Source organism: Mixophyes fleayi, chromosome 7 (genome assembly GCF_038048845.1).
Source record: "Mixophyes fleayi isolate aMixFle1 chromosome 7, aMixFle1.hap1, whole genome shotgun sequence".
Classification (NCBI taxonomy): domain Eukaryota; kingdom Metazoa; phylum Chordata; class Amphibia; order Anura; family Limnodynastidae; genus Mixophyes; species Mixophyes fleayi.
The window spans coordinates 44,797,558-44,824,170 of record NC_134408.1 but is presented as its reverse complement, the minus strand read 5'-3'; the positions used below and the strand labels follow the sequence as shown (position 1 = coordinate 44,824,170).

General features: G+C 37.6%; 1 protein-coding gene across 1 annotated transcript in view; it reads right to left on the bottom strand.

Moving 5' to 3' along the window:
- PDXDC1 (pyridoxal dependent decarboxylase domain containing 1) overlaps positions 1-26,613 on the bottom strand; it is a 49,729-nt gene that overhangs the window by 14,720 nt on the left and 8,396 nt on the right. Inside the window, exons 2-14 of the mRNA XM_075179773.1 lie at positions 16,654-16,727; positions 12,947-13,003; positions 10,537-10,617; positions 8,807-8,956; positions 7,721-7,910; positions 6,636-6,704; positions 5,920-5,998; positions 5,266-5,350; positions 4,596-4,644; positions 3,699-3,800; positions 3,113-3,238; positions 938-988; positions 388-451 (exon numbers count right to left, since the gene is read on the bottom strand). Coding sequence (XP_075035874.1) covers positions 388-451; positions 938-988; positions 3,113-3,238; positions 3,699-3,800; positions 4,596-4,644; positions 5,266-5,350; positions 5,920-5,998; positions 6,636-6,704; positions 7,721-7,910; positions 8,807-8,956; positions 10,537-10,617; positions 12,947-13,003; positions 16,654-16,727 — 1,177 coding nt within the window. The remainder of the gene's footprint in view (positions 1-387; positions 452-937; positions 989-3,112; positions 3,239-3,698; positions 3,801-4,595; positions 4,645-5,265; positions 5,351-5,919; positions 5,999-6,635; positions 6,705-7,720; positions 7,911-8,806; positions 8,957-10,536; positions 10,618-12,946; positions 13,004-16,653; positions 16,728-26,613) is intronic.

The following is a 26,613-nucleotide window of genomic DNA, read 5'->3' as shown; positions in this document are numbered from 1 at the left end:
TCATATTGTGCGATACACTTGTATTAAAATATTGTCATAAATAAAACTTAATACGAGAAACAAATGAGTAAGATCAAGGAACATCTTAGCAATTTCCTTTACTTTTCTGTTAGAATATCTCACATGACTGTTATTTGCACATGTTGAAGTTGTATTTTACTTTTCTGACTGTTCACATGCATAAAAATCTTCCACACCTCTATCTCCGCAAAACAAAGAGCACAAATGTGCAGCAAACGTCTCTGCTTCAGAAAATGAACCTCCAAAGTACGCAACATTAATAGCAAAACCAAAAACACATTGTTTATTTTTTTTTTAATTTGAAACCGCAGACAAGTGAATACATCTGTTTATTTTTAAAAAGTTTAGAAAACAAAAGTTCCAAACCTGATTTTGAACCTTCGTGAAAGAATTTGAATACCACTACTGGTGATCTTTCATCATGTTCAACCTAAGAGAGAAGAGTAGAGCTATGTATGAAAGTAAACTTCACATATACAGTGAATACTGCTGCCATACAATAGATCTGTATTGTGCATTTGAACAATTCTAAGAGTATGCAGAGGTGGGTGAAAAGGAAACCTTCATGAGCGAAATGCCAGTGTTACAGTAGGGAATCACAGGGGTCATTTTCAATTGTACTTTAGAACAGTTTAGTCATAGTGCTTCAGGTTTGGAAGAAAAAAATCTTATCTGGAAAAACAAAAGCATTACTAATAATAAATCCCATACAAGTTGGGTATGCCCCAGCTTCCCGTGTGCTTATAGGCAAATGAGTAGTTTGAGTGCACTATTAATGATACCCTGTGCTTAAAGAAACTCAGTAGCTTTCATGGTATGACATAATTGATGTGAACAAATTTCAGTATTAGCATCATGAATGCCCATAATGGCATAGATCACACACAAATCATTGAGATAATAGTGCATACTGTACCGAAGTTTTGATGGAACTCAAATCCCTTAAATTTTCCAGCAGTCTTTGACTCTGTCAACGACACAAAAGTGAACAAGTAATGTGCGAGTACTGCTATAGAGAACAGGTTATTTCACACATGTAAATGTACATTTCATTTTCACAGGTTATTGTTTCTTTTACTTAAAAGCACAGAACCACTGCCATATGCATGAGTAGAGCTAGGCATGCTCACTAGCCTGCATCTAGTAACAATATATACATGGCTGTTAAATACTTTTAAAAGGTTATCAATCCAAATAATTATTTCAACCTCATATTATGATGCATGAAATATGAACGCTATGTTCTAGTTTTCCAGTGAAAACAACGACTGAAGTAAAAGGGTACTACAGACAGCTTTGGGGCTTATTTAATAACATAATGCGAATAGCAGTACAGTCAGCCTAATGAAAGACAATATTGGATTGGTTGCTGTCAAAGAAGTACATCTGTGAATGAGTTTCTAAAGTCATGTTCTTTAATTTACCAACCAGTAACAATACACTGCAAGTCAGCCTGTTAAGTGTGGGAGTTTGGAACCAATATGTTCCTATAGAGAACAATCTACCATTCTTTTTAAAGTGTCCTTCACTAGAAGAGCAACTGCTAAAAGTAAGCAGGAGAGAGTGACCTTACTTCTAGTGGTAGAGGTCACCTAGTAAGAGACATTCATAACATTAAATCAAAACCATTAGCAAAATGAATCCGCGTCCTACGAGGGATTATAACAATGCAAGATCAAAATGGCTCCAACCGCCCTGTGCTAGCAAACAAACAGAACAGATGGAGTGTGTGCCTAGGGAAATTCATGTCTTGATTATGATCTGCCCAAAAAAAAAAAAAGTTTTTTCTTTTTTTAATCAGACTACAAAATTTTCATTTGAACTTATGGAATAAATCGTGATTAATTTTTTTTTATGCACCCTGCAGCATGTGTCAGGGACAGAGAAATCATTACCTGCAGAGAGACTCATTAAGTGTTAAGGAGCAAAGGAACTAAAGGGTGTAAATTTGCACTTTGACAAATCTTGCTGCAGTGCAAGAAAAAACAAAAACAATACAGCCTGCTTTTACATGTAGCACACAAATGCTGTACAACTTTATTATTACACTGCGAATTAGAGTGAGACAGAACATAACCCTTCCCAACTCTAGGGAGTATATTTACTAAGTGGCAGTTCTGACGAACCGCTGATTCTCTGTGCTTTAACATATTATATATATATATATAATTTTTTTCTTTTAAACGTAAATTTTAATAAACCTGATGGGCTCGATTTAATCTGCGGCTTACGATAAACATTTAAGACTCTACTGAATTTCCAAGCACAAAAAGGACTCGCTTGTATTTAGAATGCATGTTTGTGACGCTTAGGAGCTCATACACCTTGCTTTGCCTACGATATATGAAGTTAGCACGGTGCCAGTTACTGAATCCACTGACTAGATCACATGGCAATGACAGCACACAGGGGCACCTTGGGAACGGCATCTATTTTTATACAGTGAAACACTCCATCCTAGTTGGCCTTAACATAATCAAATACTGTTCTCATTATCTATTGACAGTGATCCAAGAGTTCACTCTTTAAAGTAATGGTGAAGGTGTTTGTGCGTGCGTGCGTGCGTGTGTGTGTGAATAAAGCACTATTTTTTCCTTGTTTATAGTGTTCATTTGGAAGAGACATTAGCTCAGATAAACCAATAAAATCAACCTTACTCAATTCTCAAATCTATGCAAGTAGAATTAGTGTTGGTTTAAACATATGTTTTATTATAACAACAATTACAAGTCGGAAGTATGAACTTTGATTCATATAGGGGTGGTTTAACACCACATTGTGTGTGGTTATTACAGTTCAGGGGCTCAGACTGGTTACATATTGGACTAGACCTACCCGCTTTAAGCAAACCTACACAAAGACAGGTAGGATTTGACACGCTGAAATACTCTGTGCTACCATTCAACATGATATTGTTCCAATTGGTTTCTGGTTGTTTTAACTGTGTACACTTCACCTGCCAGTCCGTGTTAAAGAAATGCAGCTGGACAAAGAAAAATCGCTAGGACTGCACCACTAACCTACATATGTAAAAGTTGCTTTTCCCATCTACTTTAACTGATGAAATGTTTAAATTTGATTAGGTACATACCAATTGAGAGGTGTGTTTTATCCGCTCAACAATCCCATTATGACCAAGATACTGCAGAGATAACCACAGTGGCAGAGCCCGAAGCTTCTCCACAGGCTGGCTTGTAGTGAGCCCGGCAGCAAGGGACTAAAGGGAGACATCATGAGAATCACTGAACGTCATGCAACACAAACATTTCACAAGAGCAATACGATACATTCATTATCACCCACCAATTGGATGTAGCATTAAGAGTAGGGGCTCAAATATTGTTCAGAAAGGGTATCTTAATCTGCCAACCCTTAACAGCCTTCTAAACTATAGCCGCCATTAGCGCAGCTCATACACACTGGAAACTAAGATCACATGTAAGCCAGAAGAGACTTGCATAGGCATTAGAACTGTCTCTTCATGTGATTTTCTAAAAACACAATAAAAGATGAGAGCTTCCTTTTAAAACAAAAAGTGGGACTGTAGGAGGGAGTGTAGGAAAGAGGATGTGGTACTGCTTATTTTCCAGAAAGATATCAGAACATGCTTTATTTTAGTCATCTAAACCTCAAAATCCAAACTTAGACAGACATACATTATGGAGCAAATGTCTCACCAAAGATGGATCCTCATGTCGGTACAAGGTAACAGCGGGGACTGCTGGTAGGCCCAGCCATGGCCCAAGTGTCAGTGTCATACTGTCACACTTAGTTGCAGCCTGGTTCATAGATAAAGATGAATAGAATTAACTGGGTAATTTCTCATGGAAGTGAGGATTTAAAGTGAACTGCAAACACATGACCACTTCAATAAAAGCTAAGACTAAATTATCCAAAACTTGCTATAAGCGAGTTTCCACTGACCAAGTAGTCTGGATTTCAATTATTCCCATCTGAAAATGCAGCTGTAAACTGGTTATGACCATTATATTGTATGTGGTCATTGGCTGACTGCAATAATTGAACCCCATGGCATAAAGGATAACTTGGGGATTTGCCCAAAGCTAACACAGATCCTGTGGTTCGGCACTTAGGCTTATCACCTGAAACTTAACATGTGGGACCAGTTAACTACTAATGTGGAAATTAAATACCTCTATCTTATGGATTTCCAAATAATTAAAGTGCCCTTGCCAACATGACTCAACGTTTTCTAATCCAAAATTACATAACAAAATGGTCAATATGTAACATAATATGAACGTAAAAGTTATTATCACCGAGCTAGAATGTCATGACCCCCCCCTCAAAGGCTACTTGCTAAACGGATTGTTTCGATAGTCCAATGACTTTACAACAATTGTTTCCAAGTACATTAGTGTTTATGTTTCATTTGTTGCTTTTTATGCGAACCAATAATATATTCAACAAACAGTACCATTATCATCATGTACCTGGTAACTAGCGGCATACCTGTATACAGATATATGGAACGTGACGCTCTATAATGAGCGGTCACAGAGCATGTCTGTACTAGAACAATAAATATATTGTGGAAATGGAAAAAAACTTACCAGCACAGAAGAACTGACATGACCTAAAGCCAAGGTTGCCAAATTTACTCTGGGAAGAAAAAGAAAATATCTTAATGTCAATTAAATATTTATCACTTTCCTTCAGCCACTCTCTAATCTTCTCTGTAAATATTTCAATGGATTTTTACAGAAAGTCATTTTCTTCCTGTTAAAACCATTTTGTTTTTTTACATTAGATGAGAAAGAAGGGGCAGCTGTTGCCATACAGTTCACATTTAAATATTAAACACAGCCGGCATTGTTGTAACTAGAATTTGATGTTTGTACCACACTCTGCTAAGAGTTTAGAGACTGAAGCTAGGTCTCACCACTGTCTTAGTATCTGTCAACACTAACACAACTGCAATTATAATTTTCAGGGTGATTTCTTTACCTACAAAATAATATAGCAGAAAAGTAGAAAAGAAAATTAGAAGTTGGGGTTTGTTAGGTCCTGTGTTAATTTGAGTTTCTGAAAACCACAAAACACAATTATTAATTAGAACATAACGTGTCACAATTGTAACCTCACACTACACCCATGTGGATGTATCATGTATCATTTTCAAAAAACAAAATATTTTAGATTTTTAAATGCAATGTCATTCTTTATTTAAAAATCAAAACCCCCCAATAACCAACAAAAACAGCCCACAAGTATTCAGCCTACCCCTCTACATGCAGCCATATGCTGTACTGGTCACACAGCTCTTTTAGCCTCCCCAGCTTGTCTGTGTGTCCTGCTCCAGGAGTACCTGCAAAGCACAAGGGAATAACAAACACAATTAGTTACAGGTGACTAGCTTGTAAGTCCTATTCATTTACATATCATTTAAGGGAGATACTGTATGTACACAAGGTATATTTGTAGTTGCTGGAGATGTTGAACAACGACAATACAAAAAGATTACAGAACTGGTTGTGCAGGGCTGACGGGCCTCTAGAATCCTGTGGGGGTTCTATCTATTCCATGCCAGTAAAACACTTTGAGTCATGGATTTCTAGAACAGTGGATTCAAAACTTTTTCAGTTCAAGGCACCCTTAGGGTCTCCAAAATTTTTTCAAGGCACCTCTAAGCCAAAATAATAACCAAGTAGTCCCCCGCCTTGCTTACCACTGGCCCTGGTGGAGGCACCCCTGTAAGATCTACAAGGCACCCCCCCAGGGAGCCTAGGCACACAGTTTGGGAACCACTGACCTAGAACCACATTTGATGCACAAATGATGAAATATTATTCAAATAGTTCTAGTTGACAACAATATATGCTAAAAAAAACAAAAAAAACCCCAAACAAACAGAACTAGAAACGGAGGTTCACACACCAGCATTGGCCACCAGGAGGAGAGGTAACTTCCCAGATTGGATGTCTTCTTTTAACAGTCGATCCAGTAAAGCCACATCCTGGAATCGCAGGGATAAGAGACACATTATACAATTTTAATAATGTCAAGTCACTTATTTCATCATGTTGTATAATTAATGTCCTATAGCAATTTTAATGTCACTTTCACAACAGCATGGCTACACTTACCAGGTCACTAACCCTAAATAGAATATTAAAAGGCCTTTTAGAATATTCCAAGATGTTTGCGTACTCTTCCAGAAGGAATACATCTTACTTAGATTACATATTTACAAAAGTCATAAACTGAGGCTGTGCAAATGGCACCATTTATCAACTTCACTCCTTCATTTGTTTTAAAGACCCAGGTACAACATCAACACCAACATGTATTTTTACACATATGTGGATCTGCCCTACTAACAGCACTGCAACAGTCTAACAATGTTAAACTTTTATATAAGCCTAGGATGACATTGACAGTACAGTAAACAAGGACACTACTCTCCATATCCTCAAAAACCACTGGTGATTTCACTGGTATTCTCTACATTTACACATAATTTAACTATATGCTTCCTAATTTCACATCATTTTTAATAAAGATATGGTTACCTATATCATGTAGGTACAACAAAACCAAGGGAAAAAAAAAATGATTGTGCTAAAACATCACTGAATTCTATTAGAAATTACCATCTGATGCGGAGACCCAAACATTGTATTGCAAGGCACGCGACACAAGCATGACAGAGGAAGTCCAAGCTAGAGGGAGAGAGAAACTGTGTCATACACTATACATTGCATGATGTTTACTAGACAGGCCTCATACAGTAATCTGAAGTATGTTCTATAAACATGTATGTCCATCTGTTAGCCACAGGTTAGCCCTCAAACAGGTTTTTAGCTTCTCCATGACCGTGGTTTTAAGGGAATTTCGACCTCCAATAGATCCTATAACATACAAAGGTCCTTTCCCCCACAAGTTGGGTATTTACTTTGTTTCATCTAGAAGACAAACTGCAGTCTTCCAGCACATGTGATTGGGGTCCCTGCTTGTGTGTGTGTGTGTGTGTGTGTGTGTGTGTGTGTGTGTGTGTGTGTGTGTGTGTGTATATATATATATATATATATATATATATATATATATATATATATATATATATATATATATATATATATATATATATATATATATATACATATATATATATATATATATACATATATATATATATATATATATACATATACATATACATACACACATACATACACACACACACACACACATATACATATATATACAAAAAACAACCCACTATTAAACTAGGTATTGATGTCCCTGGCCCTATAACTTTGTCAGAGCTTATGCAATGTACACATTTGGTGCCCATATACTCGGCCAAACAAGACAATCACAAGTTTGGATAAATTTCTAAGGTTCCACTACTTGTGTTAAAGGAGCTATAGCAAAAAATATATTTACGTGTGTGTTACAATACCACAAAAAGAAAGCACAATCAGTGCTCAGAACACAATATAAAATTTACCAGCATAGCACGGCATAGATCCTGGGGAAACTCGCATATCATCTAATTTAGTCTAGTCATTAAGGTATGAACTAACCAGAGTCATTAAGAGGTTAAACTCAAATATAATTTAAAAAAAAAAAAAAGTGTATAATTAGATGTACAAATGTGAATATATCAGTCTTCACGGAACAAAAGGTAAAAACACAGAGCTTTGTTTTATAATAAAATACATAGACAGAACCATACCTGGTTACAGAGGTACTGGCCTAGTCCAGGTCTAGAAGCAGCACTCATGTAAATTACAGGTTGTTTGTTAAAGAGAACATTAAATCCCTCTGTCGTGTAGTCTTCATAGCGTGAGTGGATGACAAGTCTGCACACTTTAAGCAGACCTTCCCGATCATCCTCGTGGTAATAAGCAGTACCATTTTCGTATCTGCAAGAAAATATATGAAGGTGGTCTCAGAGTGCCGATATTTCAAGCTCCTTTCTTCTCAATGTTCAGATGACTGCTCCAAAACAGAGGCTTGCTACAAGAATGTCAAGACAATTGTGCATTTCCATATCCTCTAGTCTGCAGTACAATAAGTTTGCTGGAAATACTGGATTTTCCACCATCCAACTCTCAGTCTTTGGCTTCCTGCCTGCCTCCATTACCACCTTACACTGGCCCTATGCAACCCTGCACCCTAAAACCTTGGGTGGACCAGCCACTCCACCCCCCTTCCCCCCACATGATAAGCAGAATACTATGTGCCGCTGCCATGTGCATTCTGATGAACTGTCTATATGTTTCTCAAGCCCTGCACACTTTAAAACTTGACACAAATATTGAAGAAGAGTAGCTCTCACCCTAGACAGATCAACCTTAAAAAGTGTAACAGTAGCACAAGGCAACTCCTATTTGTGAATGTGTGTAGCATGTATAATCATTTTTGCCTAAACCATGTGAGCACGGCTGTTGCGAGTGAACTTGTGCTACTTTACGGCCAGTGTTAAGTTACTTTACGTTCATCCTATTGTTTTGAACAGATCTGTGTTGTACACACCATATAGGCTAATGAGGCACATGCCTAGGGCAGGACTGTTCACTGACTGCATACACATGCTTTAATATTAATTCAATTTACTTCTATTCATGCACATTTTAATGTTTGCCTTGCAGTAAAAAAAATAAAAATAATGGGAGGGATGTTAACCAAAAGGGCATAAGTAGGTAGCGAACAAGACATGGTCTATTCACTGACAATGCCAAGCTAGTATCATATCTACATATGCCCTTAATTTCCACCATGCATGTAACAAACACAGGACATGAATTGATAGAGGCACCTGAATAGTCTGCAGAGCCATAGGGTTGTATCTGATAGAATTCTGGTAGTCAATTTTCTGAGTCTGTCTCTGTCCAGTACCGATATATATGCTGCTAGACTGTGTCCCAGAAGCGCCATGTGTCCTTGTTCCCCGACATTTTGAATCCTACTAAAAAAACAAGAAAAAAAACATACAATATAAAAGAGTTAGTATAAATATTACATGTTGAATGCAGCTTTCAAGACACAACAAACCTTGACATTTAAATGGCAAAGTCAACCAGTATTTAACCTGACTAAACTCCACTGCTCAAGGGTCCCAACCTGACCAGATGTGTCACATTCTTCTATCCCTGAGTGATGCTTTAACAATAAACCTGATACAAGTCAGTGACTCATTCCTGATGACTGACATTTGTGAGCTCCAGCAAATATATCATTACCACTTGACCTATTACAGGCCCATAAGGGCCGGACTAGAGTCTAAGCTCTGTAAATCTGACACCAAAAACTAATAATGAATGGGATTACACAGCACTTTCAAGCAGTCTAAAACACTGTAGCGGGATAACATTCTAGAAAGCATAGCATTATTTGTGTTGGAAAGTATTTGAGCTGCTTCAGCATTGTGGAAGAATGAAAATACAAAGCCGACAGACACATACAAGTCAAGGAAATGCTTTCTTTTATTAGACAGTGCCCATATATCTGATCTTGAGGAAGATTAATTCCTTTTAGATGATTGAAGAATTGCACTGCAAAACATTGCAGGCCTCTGTCAGTGAAGGAACAAAGCAATCATGGAGAATTTTATTGCCAATGCAAAAATAGTTTTTCCCTGACACTTTTGAAATTACTGTGTGCATGGCATCTGTACAAGAGCAGTCAGATCTCACTTTATGATAGCTCTTGCTCCATTCATACATATAGCTTATCTCAAGCTACCAAGACCATGGACAAGACAGTCACTTGATTAGTGATAATACGAAGCGCCAATTGTTTACAGCGTAGTAAAAAGTGACAAGAGTATTGGAGATAAGAGAAACCATAAAAACAGCTACAGCTCCAACAATAAAATAGTAAAAACTGACATGTTGTGCAAAATGTTATCCACACAAAAATTATACCCACTATATGACTGTAAATGTTTAAATATAAAATTATACATGGTCATTTTGACAGTGCCTTTTTTGTTTTAATAAAGATTTCAGCACACTGTTATTTCCAGACTCTATTCTATTGCTTGTCAGTCTATCTGTCCTGTGTCCAAGTGTGCATGAAACATGCAATGTGGTGTCTCAATTGCAGGGGATAATACTTCATTTGTCTTTTTACTAAATAGTCTTAAAAAGCATCTAAAATTAGGATTTAAAATTAATTTAAGCCCATCAAATCCCTAAATCTTCAGAGGGCCGGGCCATACAGTTACATCTAAATTCCCACTTTGAAATCTGATAACAGTCAGCACTATGGCCACCCTCTTGGAGCAAAGGGTAGTGGACAAATAGGGAATACTGAATTTAGTTTTAAGGAAGATCGATAACCATTCTTCTCCTGTAGAATCAAAATGACTAGGCAGTTGGATACATGTTCAAGCATTTTTAACGAGTTTCTCCTCTAGGGTCTCGCCTAACAATCTTTGCCATTTGACCATAAATCCTATTAAAAGTTTTACAGATCTAAATCCAGATTGACTGCAAAATTATTTTTCAATACAATACTTCTTTAGTAGGAGATGAAAATACTTACCGATAGGACTGTGGCTCTTCTTCTTCATCTTCATACATGAGGGTCTGCACCAGCTGGAGAATGCTCACCATGTTCTGGCCACTGGAAGGACAAATTTAAGAATCTGTTTTTTATACAAGTTTATCCCCACATCTAGTTGTGTTTTCCTGTCAATATTAAACATTTTGTGATGTCACACAAGTGGGAGGGCCTGTTTGAGAACATACAAATGACAGGCACATCAGGCAAGCAAAAAAGGTTACTTTTTGGAACTCTTCTTTCCCACCAAAGAATCCATGTCTTTAATAAAAATAAAGGAATAAACAGTATGAAAATCTTCTGCATCCCAGCTAGAAAGAAAGTGACCCATTTAAGTTCCTGGTAGAGTATCCAAGAGGTATAACTCAGAGGGCTTACTAATAATTTGTACAAAATAAAAAAGTCAACAAATAGTTCCTTATGGAGTTCTAACAGCACAAGAAATAAAATAAGCTAGGCCAACTGGCGATACATTTAAAGGATTGTGTTGCATAAATCCCAAGAATTAAATGGAGTAAAACCACAACCCAAAATGAATAGTAGTGAGGAGAAGAGAGAAGGGAGTTGTTTAGGATGGGGCAGTGTAGCACATGGAGAGAATAGGGGTGGAGGGAAAGAAGTGGAAGGGGCAGGTGAAGAGTGAGGTTGGAAATATCTTAGGATGGAGCAGGAAAAGGTGAGTTTTGAAGGAGTGATTAAGATTCGAGGTTGGGGGCCAGTTTGGTTGTGCTCGGAGTTCCACGTGTGGGAAACAGAGCAGCTGAAGTCCTGAAGGCTAGAGTGAGAGTTAGTGAAGGAGAGGAGGAAAGGCAAAGGTTATTGCAGGAAGTAGTGGGCTACTGGGGACTATTTCTTGAAAAGGCCGCATTCAGGACAGATTTCAGGGAGGACAGATATTTGACAGGCATGCCAGAGAGGAAAATATTGCAATAATCCAGACAGGAGAGGACAAAAGCATGGATGATAGTCTTGGTGGCTTCCAGGGAGAGGAACGTACAAATCTTGGCAAAATTGCAAAGGTGGAGGATTGGGTAAGGTGGCGTCCAGACAACCAAGTGGATATGGCAGAGAGGCAGTAAGATGCACAGGAGAGGAGAGAGAGAGAGCGTGAAGGGTCAGGGGAGAAGAGGTAGATTAGTTTGTTATTGGCATAGAGGCGACATTGGAGACTAAAGTGGGAAAAGTAATGGACCAAGAGGACGACCTTGGGGTACCACAACATATAAAGGGAGAGGAAGGGAGCAGGCACCAGAGGAAGAGACACTGAAGCAACAAGGAGAGGTAGGAGGTAAACCATATAATGGCTGCAAAAGTTAAGGTAGAGAAGGGTGTCAAGGAGGAAAGGATAGTCAACTGTGTCGAAAGTGGCAGAGTGGTTAAGGAGCAATAGCAGGGAGAAGTGGCCCTTCAACTAAGCCAAGAGTAGATCATTAGCCACCTTGGTGAGGGCAGTCTCGGTGGAGTGGAGACGGAAGCAGTCTAATTGTAAGGGGCCACGGAGAGAGTGAATGGTGGGAAAGTGTGAAAGAATACTCGTTTGAGAAGCTTGTAAAGGAATAGGAGTAGGGATATATGGTGTTTCAGTCTACCTAAAATACAAGAAAAACTTTCTGATTCTCCAACTCCTATGCCCTAACATGGCCTTTCCACAAGGTAGCACGAAACATAGGGGAGATGATGTTTCTATGCACAAAATACACCAGCAGTTAACTAAATGAAAGAAACATCAGATTGGTTAATGGGCACCATTGCTTATACATGTGCCTCATTTTGTTTATAAAGCAGACTAGTTTTAAAACCCTAAACACAACTGATATCTGGACAGACCGTACAAACGTAAACATAATACATTTTTTGTATTTTTATGCCACAGCCATAGTGTTTCTTTTTTTATTGAGCAGGATAAATAGGATGCAGAGAAAACATCGCATATACTAACAGGAGCATGCCCAGCGTGCTCCTCAGACATTGTATGCAACATCTAAGTGTAGGAAGCTGATATGTGCAAGTCATTAACTCTGAATTATCAAATGAGATGAATGTCACCAAATCTTCAGCTCACAGGACTGCCCACAGCAGATTTAACAAAGAGATTTAACAATAAAGAGGGAGGAGCACGGTTTCTAATTCCCCCCCAACAACGGTATGTGGTATATGGTTTTATTGACTGTATACTGCAATTAGGCTTTTAAATCAAGCTGTACTATTAACGTTCGATTAATGAACAGTGATTGATAGGTACATTTTAAGATTGATTTATTTTTAAACTTGCAGCCTTAGAAACTACATACAGTTTCTATAGTGTGGATGTTTACAAGCAGTGTTTTTATGATCACAGCATACAACAAATGGTAAAGGCACACCAGCCTGATGATGAGTCAATACCACTCACCTTCCCTGAAGAGGTCCAGGGATGTCTTTTCTGGTGTCCTTTTCCTCTTCTGTTGCCCTATTAATAATACAATTTGCATAAGACCATGTTTGGCTACCAAGTACCTCACAGAGATGAGGCAAAATGCACAATTTAAAGAGCTGGAATAGATCCATGTTTAATCGTACAATTGTGACGTATATGTGGAAAAGCGGGCCAGACCTCTAAACATTAGAACAAGACATACATAAGACTCAAACAGCAAAACAAATTGTAGTGGCTGAAAAGTGTTTTCTGGGAAAAAACTAAATCTACCAGTAAAATATAAGGGAGCATTAGATACAGTTGTACTGTGCAGATTCTGGTTTGATTAATCGAGCAGATGAATGTGCATTTAATAAGCTTTCTTATCTACTGGCAATCTATTCAAATACCTCAATCTCTGGAAAATTACTAAATTTCTATATCTCAAAACTGGAAAGCCATTCCTGAGTGAAACAGAAGCAAACCTATCTCTATATAACCTGCTAGACAACCATTCATGACATTTTATACTTTTGATTTTATCTTATTGAAATAAAGAACTTATGGAATTTACTACATTAGCTATGTTCTCCTATTATACAGTATTTCCCCCCCCCCCCCCCCCCGAGTGGTGCTGGCACTTCATTCACAAGAGGTTCTCTCTCTGCTGGGATTATGCTGTGACATTACAGCAGACAACAGTGGTCACTAATGCCACCTAGTAAAAGACACTATGCATCCTGGTTAATTGGGTTTCTTGTAAAAAAAAAAAAAAAAAAAAAAAGGAAAGCAGTTAAACTTATGGGACATACGGTTTAGTATACGCATAGTATACATGCTTTATATGCTTGGACTTTGTATCAAATGTACTGCCCATATAAATTAATTTGCACCAACAAAAGGTAGAGCTTCCCTGAAACTAAACAAACATTCCTAACGCTAGATTCCTATTTTCTTCAGTGTGTTCCCTTGAATACGGAGTTATACATACATGAATCATTAGATATGCTGATTACGGCTGTTATGCTGCATATTTCTTTAGCCTTTCTAAACTTTACACAGTCCTGCTGATCATCTGCAAGTTACTTTATCCTCTTCTGTTAGACTCTGTTTGCTTTAGTGACAAATAGCTTTTACTGTTTGGATTAATGTCAACTTGGAATTATTTAAATATGTATGACTTCTTACTGTTCTGTACTTTACTCGCCATATCTTCATTAGGGACGATTAATAGGCAACACAGAGTTGGTGCCTCCACTAGAAATACTACCATGTTCGAACCAATGACAATTCTGCTGAATTATAACAAACACTATGCAAAAACCATTAAAATACATATTGTGTTTTGTACACAACACTTTTTGTAAGTAAAAAATATCAATGAAAATAAATAACTGGAAAAATGGTAAACTGTAAATATGTGCTATTCTAAAGATTCAATATTATGATAATACAATTGTCTAAGAAAAGAAAGTAGTATTAATTCTGAAGCAACTTGAAACTTTGAACTTTTTTTTTATATTGCAGATACAATCTGGAGCATTGGACCAGGGCATATGTACATGACCCGTTGTAAAGCTACAACTGTTTATATTCTTATTGTTCCCCGCACAACCCCAAAGCAGTAGATAACAAGTGCTTAAAGGAGGACAAGTCAATGTAATATTCAGGAGCCAGCAGAATTTTTTTGTTTGAGGATGTAGCAAAGATGTTTATCTACTGGCCTCAATAAAAATTACTCCCAAACATTAAGTACCAACGAATTGGCTACTTGGCTCCTGGGAATTGTCTAAGACCGTATTTGATAATATTTGATTATTTTCAGTTGCTCTCTCGGTCCAACATAGTTTTTAATAGTGCTTTCAATCAAATTACTTCATTATTTCACACACCTCTTAATTATTATTACATGGTCACATTTGCATTTAAGCCCTCTGTGACAGAGGCGATTTGCGATTTCATTGCATTACGCTTCTAACTCTTTTTATATACATTTTACGAGCAGCGGTTCACCGCCACCCCCTCCCCTACCTGCTACCACTACAACAGCCTGGACGTCACTTCCAGGTGCGCAAATCAAGTTAGTTAATTAAGCAAAGTTACTGTTTTTATTTCCCCCTTTGACAATATTTCATAATTGTTTCAGTTTGGCTGTACATTTACTTCCTACACCCTCCTTAAAACATTATTTATCTTCCTCCGCTATACATTTCACTGTACTGCCTCAAAAATATGTATGCGATATGTCACCTGTGTAAATGCTTCATAATAGCATGCATAAAGGTTTTAGGACTATTAAAAATATAAAAAAAGGTATATGAATGAGAATAAATGGCAGTCCAAGCGCTTTAAACCCTAACAAAGTAATACAATGTTTTGTTGAACGCCAAGGATCATGTGGCTGTTGCAGCTAAAAATACTCTCTTTTTATTGTGTATTGAAATTGAACAAAAGAGAGGTCATATTTCATGAATTCAAGCTACAAATTCACACAATACTTTGCATAGACCGACAAGAGGAAAACGAGATTAAAAAAATAAATTATGTGTTCATTATTTTAAAACAGGTAACTTGGAATCTTAGGATATTTCTTTACCAGAAAAACAGAAATGCATGGTTTTTCTAAGCAAATCTAGTAAATCATTTAAAAAGTGTAAGTACTTGTAGGTGGGCAGCATGGTGGCTTAGTGGGTCACAAGTTCAATTCCCAACAAGGCCTTATCTGTGTGCAGGTTGTATGTTCTCTCCCCATGTTTGTGTGGGTTTTCTCCGGGTGCTCCAAAAACATACATACAGGTAGGTTATCCGACTGGCTGCTGATAAAATTAACCATAGTCTGTGGAGGTTAGGGAATTTAGACTGTAAGCTTCAATGGGGCAGGAACTGATGTGAATGACTAATATTCTCTGTACAGCACTGTGGAATTGGTGGTGTTATATAAATAAATGGTGATGATGGGTCATATTTAGTGAAGGGATATTTAATGAAAAGGACAGCATTAAAAAGATTTAAAAAAACAAAACAAGAAAAAAAACTTGACTCTAAGGGGCGTATTCAATTGTTTGCCGTGACCGCCGAAAAACGAGCGCATTAAAACTATTACCGTTTATACGGTAATTACTCGCTCAATTTCAGCTCGCAGCTCCCTGAGCAGCGAGCTGAAATTGAGCGAGTAAATTACCATGTGAACGGTAATTACACGCAATATTACCGTATAAACGGTAATATTTTTCGAGCGCTCGTTTTTCGGCGGTCACGGCAAACAATTCAATACGCCCCTAAGAGCCAGCATGATATTCTATGAATGTAATTCTGCTCTCAGTGCTACAGTGTGAACCATCTTCAGACTGAGGCTGTGTGATGCTCTGAGGTGAGGGGTATGGTTCTGGGTGTCACAACATGGACCAATAACATGCCATGGTCATAAGGACTGTGCCTTCTTACTGGTCCTCCCGTAAGGTGGTGGACACAAGTAACTCCCATGGCTATCTCAGAGTCTCGCTTTAAATGTGGAAAACATCAATAAATAAATCTGTTACGACTTAGCAGCAAGAAGCTATTTTATGATACAACACTTAACAGTTTTATCAGTTGCAATTAACTGCCTTGAGCTGCTACCACCGTCTATAAGTGCTTTACATGGAGCTGCAATACTAAAAACAGATGTTTAATGAATGACCAGGTTGTCAGGGAGGAATGTCTACCTCTGGCCTTCTTCCAGCATCTTCATTGCTTCATTAAGATTTTTCCCCATTTCTGTCAAGGTTGGGTCAACCATCTAAAGAAAAAGACAAAAAGCAAAAAAAAAAAAAATATTTAAAAACATCATCATGCCCCTATGGAAATACAGGTCTACATGTTAGTCCTGAATAAAGTTAGTACAGGCATACATCTTATCACATGGTCTTTATTATGCATGTATTCTGCTTGCTAAAGGGAAAAGTAAAGACATGAATACAAAGCTGAAAAGAAAGAAGTCAGTTAAGTCTAAACCATATAATGTAAAAATTGCTAACTGACGGTAAATCAACAAGTAGTGAAGCAGTAGGATAATAATACTTGTCACAAACCCCTTGTTATTTACGCAAGTGCACATGTTACAAAGTGCAAAACACAGATACATGGAGGCATCAGCTATGTAATGATTCTCTGCAGAGGTAATTTGTTGGTATTGAGTGACACGTGAGGTTCCAAAAACAATCTAGTCCTAGCAAACTGGCTTATTTTAGCACAGTCAAACTAAAATGGGAAACTGCCTTCCCCAGAACCCCTGCCCCCACCCCCCACACACCCTCTTCCCCAACGTACATTGTTTATAAAAGGTGAGTGGAAACCTTAGTCTCTGGACTTCTGTACAGTAGTGGTGTTACCAAAGTCAGCATAGCAACAACAAATACTGATGTTTCCATTGCCCAAAGGGACATCATTCTAAGGCAGAGGTAGACTACCTGCGCTCTCTAGCTGTTTTCCACATTACGGGATGCCCTAAAAAGTGTGGCTAAAAGGAAATGCTTGTGCCAAAACAACTGGAGAGTCACATGTTGCCCAAGCCTGCTCTTGTGCATTCCGCACGCTTGGCTTACACAGTTATCTGACCAGCTGTAAACCATACACAAAACTGTACAAATGTCCACCTACAGAAAATGTACATTTAAAACATTAAAAAAAAACCAAAAAAACCAGGAATATTGTTATAATAACAGGAAGGCTGAAGTGTCTTTTGGGTTAATCCAAGAAGCGATTTGTTAGATAGCAGGGTAAAACGCATTGAATCAAGACAATTAAAATATTTATGAACAATGCAGAGGACACCACACTTGGTTTCTTTTCTGAATGGCAACCAATGCAATTATCAGGTTTCTTATAAAGTGCCAGCAGTTTCAGAAGGCTTACTCCATAACCCAACTGTGTTTTAAAATCGGAGCCCTCAGCATCATCATATTCTACAGCAATGCACAGGTCAGGGAGACTATTTGAACAGACCATAAAAAAACAGAATATGCAATAAGACCCAATGGTGACAGGTCAGTTTGTTACAACTTACAATCTAAAGGAGATAATGGGAATGAAAACAAAAGTCACATGTGCCTGTTATATGCAGCAGTCTATAAATATCTATATTACCAAGGATGAATTATGTAAAGTGCACAGTAATGCTCTATAATGTGGCCACCCAGCAAGCAAAATAGATTGAGGAGCAGGCAAAGTGTGCTACGTTACGGGTCCCTGACTGACTGTTAAATATCCATGCTTATTAACATGTAAACACAAAAACGCCTTCCTAGAGGCTCACCTTGCAGCAGAACCCAAACTAAGTCACTCAGAGGTCTTTAAGACCTCAACTATTAATGTGTATAATATTCAGAGTACTCTTGTAAGAAACCTTTTTTTTCATTTTAGCCCTGAATCTACAGCAGTCATATTTAAATACGTCTTATTTTAAATGTCAATTAAATATATACTTTATGTAAACTTCTGCTCGTAGACACTGCCCTGAGCAGAGCAACCTTGCTGATTCAAGAGCCAGACGTGTAATGAATATTGAAATACCGATGTCCGCTCATCACCCCCTCGCTTCCATTTCTTGTGAATGATCTCTTTGCAGGTAAAACCGTGAGAGAACACAATTACCTCTACATTCTGCTCTGAGAAAACAAGGGATTACACAGCAGAGCAATAGGACAGATCAGGTCAACTCCCAGGAGCCACCTAATGTAAATATATGCTTGTTTTTCACCCTACATCCCCCTGACACCCTTAATTTCCAAACTGTCCTCTCTCTGATCTAGGAGAACCTCTTTATGCCTTAAGCCTGACATGTCAAATACTAAGAATTTTTTGGTTACATCTTTAGTGCTCAGTTTATAGGTGTATAAACTTATGTTACCTGTAAATGTGTACATGGAGGTATGCTAAAATAAGTTCCATATCCACACAAACACAAGTGCATATGTGTTTTAATGCACAAAAAGAGCATTAAAACTATCAGTAATTTAGCCACTGATAAACAGTATTAAAAGTAGTGCAAATTAACATCTAAATGGCCAGATCACACCATTTCACTCTGGACTCATGTCTTTCCATATGAAGTGCATTTTAATAGTAAGTACTGTCTGGAATACATGTCAAATAATAGGTGTATGCAGTTTGTGATGCTTGAGAAAAACCAAGGGGTATATTTACTAAACTGCGGGTTTGAAAAAGTGGAGATGTTGCCTATAGCAACCAATCAGATTCTAGTTATTTATTTAGCACATTCTATAAGATCATAGCTAGAATCTGATTGGTTGCTATAGGCAACATCTCCATTTCTACAATCCCGCAGTTTAGTAAACATACCCGCTAATCTTAATTAAACAGTGGCATGGGTGCATGCATTACTCACAATCAGAGTGTTTGCGATAGGTAAAGGTTTGCAAGCTGCCCTTTCCTATGCCACCTCACTCATTATCAAACTAATGGGGTTCAATCACATGAGCATTGAAGTAAGGAAGTAAATGGAGTCACAAAAAAAGCAACACACACTGTGCAAGCAGAGTAAATAGGATGCAGTGTTTTACAGTCGCCTGATCACACAGTACCTGCCCAGTAGATTGCTCTGTGTAGCTGTGCCAGGTTTCTGTTCTTTGCATGCACTCATACTGTTGCGTGTCCTTGTGTCTACTGCATAATTTGAATACTTGATGTACATACAATTATGACTCAACACATTTGTAAATATATGTGCAGCTCATTATATTTACCTTGCTTTGGAGTCATAAATTCCTAGATTTACATTAGCGCCCTCACTGGGAAAAGCTAAAGAAAGAGAAAATATCTCCTTTAATCTTGGTGTCCTTTGTACTCTGCACACCCAATAAGAACAAGAATCACTGGTTTGTGCTTCCAATGGAAATTATTTTTAGCATCAAAACATGCTACTCAGGTCAGGCTTGCACCACGGTCTACAATCCTGTGTAAGGCGGGAGTGGAACACAGTACTCATTAAAAATGTACTGTGTTGCTGACACAGATTATGATCCAGATTCAAGCAGACCAGGGAGAGGACAAGCCTGCTGGAGCAAATATTCTAGTATAAAAATAACTCCGGCTGGAGACAGGACCAGAATTTTCTGCAGTGTCAAAATACAATATGATGTACTATTCAGATGCGGTAAATAACACTGGATCAATTTGATCCTTCTGCGCTACGAGTTGCATTTGTTACCTTTCAATATTAGCCAAAAACATCTACCAGCATCAGGTAACTTGGGAGGGACACTTAATTACGGGAAACGAGTTGCTAAAAACCCCTATTTAGAGATGATTCTAACCCATCAACTTGCATGCTGGGGAATTCAGTGGACATGTATAAAGTGACTTTAAAATAAAAATTGTAGTCTGGATTTTCATATCCCCTTCTATTACCTCTTCACAACAGAGCTTGTCAGGCAGCCAAGACTATTTCTTTTGAATTTGCTGAAATAATTATCTTGCACTAAAACACCCCAGTTACTCCATATTACCGCAGAGGAACTCAGAAGTTTAAATTATGTTTTTCAACAGGACAGCAGAAATCATGAACAGTAGTATCTGTAAATCATTAATTTCCCTTTTCTAATAAAATTATATATTGAGTGGACACCTCCTTTAATCTCCCATAAAACACACTTATCTGAGGAAACCTTGTACTTTAGGAAAGTTGTCAGTCCCAATTAAGTTTTAAAAAAAATGATGTATTGGCATTTTTGTTTTAATCAATTTATTTAACAAACAGGAAACAACTGTTTTAATAAAAGATGCTGCCACATATAAGAACAACTTGTAATATTTATATCACAAAACCATTCATTACAATTCTTGGGTCTGATCTCGACTCAGAATGGAACTCAACCAGTTCATAGCGTAAATGATGGTTAATCTAAATAGGGGCACAGAGACAACATTGTTAAAAAGTAGTAAGAGTATGTTAGAAGTGCACAGAGATCTGCAAAAAGCAGACTATTGGCATGCAGATCCATGGGGATATAGGGATGTGCTGACATAAGCCAGTGCTGCCACACTCCTCAACAGCAGTTGTCAACATGGTCATAGTAACTGAAGCAGAACCAATTCTATTTATAATGACAGGGATTAGTGTTTTCACAGCAATACTTCTTGAGACTGCCAGAGACTTCAGACCAATATAATGAGTTTTCACTATTAAATATCAACTACTGAGACAATTAACAATTTTAGCTTGGCAAAGATTCATACTACATTTTAGGTCGGCAAACTTGGGTAGATAATACTCTGAGCTATGTGAGAACTCAACAGATTCTCTAACACTACTTAATATTTTCTTCAAGAAAATAGACTATGGTTCTAAGACACTTATGTCATTAAGCAAATAAAAAACATTCCACCCAAAATCAAATAATGAGCTACATTTAAGCTGGGTTACTTCAGATGCAATTTTTGTAACTATTTCACCAATGACTGAAAGTTCTGATGAGATGCAGATTCATGCATAGCCACCTGCACAATTTACCTTCAGATCTGTGATCATCATCTCTCATAACCATCTGCTGAAAAGATCGTGACTCCGTGCACACTATACAGATATATAGAGCAACTCTCGGCAGAAGTGTTGGACAGACGGTCGTGAGTGCATACACACATCCACATTTGCCCGGCATCATACCATCGCTGATCCTGAATTTTAGAAATCAATAGTTGCGACATGTTTTGGCAAGAGAAAACATGATTGTGAGAGCATACACACTCATGCAATATCTATCCAAAAGGTTGTAAATCGTACGATCTGCACTTTGTTAAGCTGGGTACACCCCTATGCAATTAAAGAAGAAATAAAGGCAAAAGATCAGTGCAGAATAATCTGTGAGGTTGTCCCACCTCAGTTCGTTGGTGCAAGTAGATTTTTGCCAAAGTACATCAGAGTAACAAGGCAGAGATCGAGCAGAAGTTTGTACAGGAGTTGGCTGTTTATTGACAAGTACGGAATGGGTGCACTGGAGCGCAAAACAAGATTTCATTTTTTGGAATGATTAGTAAAATGAGATAAAGTGGTGAGAACATAAATTTATTTGGGCGTTACTTGCCTTATACAAGGGCGCATAGCCAGGTTCACTTGAAAAAATAACTTTTTTGAATTAGCTCGAAGATCATCAACATAATCATCATCATGAACATTTACATAGTGCAAGCAAATTCTATAGCTCTTTACAACTGGGGACAAACACAAACAAAGATGTAAGAAGGCCCTGCTCGCAAGCTTACAATCTAAGGTGGCAGAGATTTGTCCTGCACCTTTAACTGTACACATTTTACCATTTTCTTTATTCTGGTTTCTGCCTTCAATTCGATTCAGAACAACATATTTATAATTCTCCCTGTTGCGCACCCAACACTGACTCTAGAATGGAGAAACACCTGCAGAGTATCTCTTAGATCATGTTTTATACAAGTGGGATGATACAAACCATGGCAGGAGTCAAATATGTTGCTTACTTTTAAAGTCATGAAAAAATTAACAATTTTAGATAAAATACGCCTCAGTCATCTAGGTTCAGGAAACACATACCTGGCAACTAAGTAAACTATAGCCAATTATTTTAAAACAGATGGGTAAATCAGTGTCATGTGAAGCATAAATTTTATTTTCGTAAACTTACAAGATTATGAATATTGTCTATAGAGCTGGATAACTATAATTAGGATGAAAACAAGCACAATATCATGGTGGCAATTACATGACAGGTTTAATCTTGCAGCTGTCGGATTTCATGTCAAACAGAGACTGTGAGCATCTACTACAGAACACAGCGGGAGAAATTCTAATAACTGCTGCCTGCTAACTATACACAAAGTAATAAGAAACAAGCCTCAAATATCCAAAAGCATACACCAATATAAAATTTGGCCAGATTAGTATTTTAGAAAAAAAAATAGTTAGTTTTCAGGGTTTTTTTTTTTTTTTTTAGCCAATGTAATAAGTATTATACACAAAAAGTCCTTTAAAATGGTACAATACTTTAAATAGGGCATATTTATACTTTAACATACATTTTTTTATACATTATAACCTGTAAAGGACCCAAAAATCATTTCTACCACTCAATATGACAATTGATATACAACTTTATTGTATTTTACAAATCCACATACAATAAAAAGGTGAATATATCCAGCAGCACATATAAGAAAATATACATAGAGATTGCACTATATAACAGGTGCTGTAAAATTAACTTTAGGTAGATCTTTGGGCCTCATCAGCAAATTATCAGATCTGTGCCCAATTTAGCAAAACTTTTGGGGGGTTCAAAGTACATGGATGCAGTACCAATGGGACAAAACACCCACACACATTTTGGTCATTAGCCAGTCTCATTTTGCTTGTGCCAATTTGGTGAAAACGAAGCCAATGTGGTGGACCACATTTGATCTGTATATTCAGTGTCAGACACACTTTAAGCCCCAGCTGTTATGTGCCCCAGCTGTGTTTCTATTTATTTTGCCCCTTGAAAAATAGCTTTTCTGTATTCTATGCCATCATGCAATTTTAAGCTGAGAGACATTAATTACAAATGGTTTTCAGCACTGACAGTGTATGTTGTCCTTACAGAAAGAGTCAGAAAAAGAGTCTTAATGCTGGCATCTACATAGCTAAAATGAGTGTGCAGTGACCACTACTCTTGCTTATATACAGGCATCAAAAAGTGGTCTAAACTCAATTGTTGGAAGAGTTTAGGAGCCATATGCATACCAAAGAACCGTACAGAGGAACAGTGCAACCAGTAAATAAAAAGGGGCTAAACATACGGTAAGTTAAAATTTGCACATACTATTAAACAATAAAACAAACCAAATTTTGTCGTCAAGGGACCAAGCTTTAAAATCTCGGATTGCCCCTGGAAATTGTGGAAAGTTGGTAACTTTGTTGGAGTTTATTACATTTGTTCAGGACAATATTCAGCATAAAAAAAAGACCAAAAACAAAAACCTAAAGACCTGTGTTATGAACATGAAAGACCATAAGATGCCATTTATAGTCATACTTAGATACAGTTAAATGGAGAATATACCCCTATTACAGTAGTGTTTTTATCCCTTCTTTTTATAGTGTAAGCCTAATTTGAAGCTCTGTGCAAACATGGAAACAAACAGAGCAAACCCTAAACAATAGAGTAACATGAAAGACAGGGAAAAAACTGGTGCCTCATAGGAGTTATAGAGTTCATAGCAAACATACTAACTAAATGAATTTAAATTAAGTTTTACAAGTGTGGAAAATATTAACAAAGCCCAGTCTAATATTTTCACCTTAAAAACAGCAGTCACATTATAGCTGAAATATCCAAGATGACCACTTGTTCCCAGAGCTCCATATTCTGTTCCATAATATACCTCCATCCAGCTACTGATTCACCACCTAACTACCTTCATTGGCCATATGTCTCTTTACCAGAACCTACAACCATCATCGGATTTCTCACATCTACTTCAGTTGTGTCCTGAAGTAGACTCAAGAAAGGTCAATAAGGTGAGCTCCACTTCAAAGCTGCAGCTATTCCTGTCCCCCCCACACCTTATCACCTAGAGTCACTCTGTGCCACTACTGCTTTGAATGGGGGTTTGTGGCCTGCCCTCGCCAGCTGAGTCCCATCCTGGGTGTGACCTTCCCATAAAAGGATAATCATTTGCTTACCCCTCCAGCCACTCACTGCTCACTCTCTGGCCCAGCCTCCACACGCATTGTGGTGAACAGACTCACCAAACCAGAAAACGAGCCACAAACCACTGGCTTCTCTGCCTACTAGACCTTGGTAACATTCCCCCTTCTTGCCTCCCTGCAGTCGGAGCCTTGACTCTCCTACCTGCTCCCGGGTCCCCCATACCCAGGCTTGGAATAGAACTTAAGATTCCATGGGCATTGTCTTCTCTAACTCATGTCTGTTTATCTAGCTTGAATGTCCGTTGACATGCATGATGTTGAAGCTTCCTGTATGCCATGTTATTTGTTATGCTAATTGCAACCACACATTTACTATGCTGCTCGCCTGTATGTCCATTGTCATGTGTGATGCAGAATACTTTCTGAATGTCATGCAAATTGTTTAATGAATGCAATTAACATTTCTGCTCAAATGTATCCCATATCTGTCAAATTGTTTACTATTCTCATATATGTCAACTACATCAGTGTTACAGAACCTGTGGCACCATGATAATGAAATAGCCTACTGAAATTGCTTTCAATTTTTATAAAACACATTTTATTAACCTTTAATTGTATAACACCCCTTTATAAAATGCGGTGCTTTACAGATTTACATTTTACAAATTACACTTACCCATTTTTTTTTTAGAAGTCTGCAGTGGCCTCTTAACAGTCACCCAGTCCTGCATTTAATTAAAATGTGCTCCCATATAAATGGTACTGTATACTGCAATAAGTCAATGTTGAGTAGTCTCCTTATAAGCTACACTTCCCATAAGCCAATGAGAAGTCTATATCATGTGCATGCCCTCTCTGTACTCTACTTTGCGGCTTACAGGCATCACTGGTCACTGGGCAATTGGTCACATAAACATATACTCTTTCTGACGTGTATACCTGTGGTTATTATTAGACACATCAAGAGGGTGTGGTTAGTTCCTTGGAAACTAATTTGCATATTTAAATCACCAGTGACAAACAGTGTAAAGCAAGAAAAACATGATTGTAGTCTTAATTTGTGATGATTGGACATCTGCATAGGGATGTGGTTTTTTTTTTTGTTTGTTTTTTTTACTACAAATCACATTATTAGATTAGTTGAATACCAGTTTCTATTTTATTTTATCTGTAAAATCTAGTTTAGACTTTACTGTGATGTAAGAGTTGTCTTTGGGCTGTCCCAGTTCTCTGGGGGTCTTTCCCTTAGTGGTAATTAACCTGGATCAGTTTCTCAATGCTTGATGTAAGCCAGTATGTAACCCTTGGGCATTGTGAGGGAGAGTCCATTACTAAGCACCTCTAACTTTAATTTACATAGATGCTATTTGGAAGGCTTACTTACACATTGAATACTGAAAGAGAGAGGTCCTGCTCACTGGAGCTTAACCATCTTCAATAAAATGCAATACATGACACACAAGTTCTTGTTTTGCATTGTGAATCAGTCAAGATCTAACATTAGAGACTGCTTACGAACAGACTGGAGAACACAGGAAAGCAAAAGTGCAGGTTTATAGTATATTCTCTCAGATAAAACAGCTTCAACATTGGAGCCCACGGTCACCCTGGCACGCAATCCAAAACTGAACTTTTTTTCATGACCTCTAAGTTTTACTTATTAATGTTTGTGAAAAATCAGTCATGTGAAATAAAAACAAAGGAAATTAAATTTGTATAACTGCGGCCTGAAAACATTTCAATCTTTAGAACAGCTAAATATGCACACTGTCCCTGCAGCACATACATACTTCTTGCTGTAGGAAGATGCATGAGCACAGAGAATACACCACATCTTAAAGTTTATTATAGCGAGAGACTGAAACAGCTACAAACAAGATCACAGCGGAAGTATTATACGAATCATGAAATACAATGACCTACATACAGATGAGGGACAATATTAATAATTCAAGCACATGCATACTATTATAACAGTAGAACAAGTAGCAAATATGGGATATGG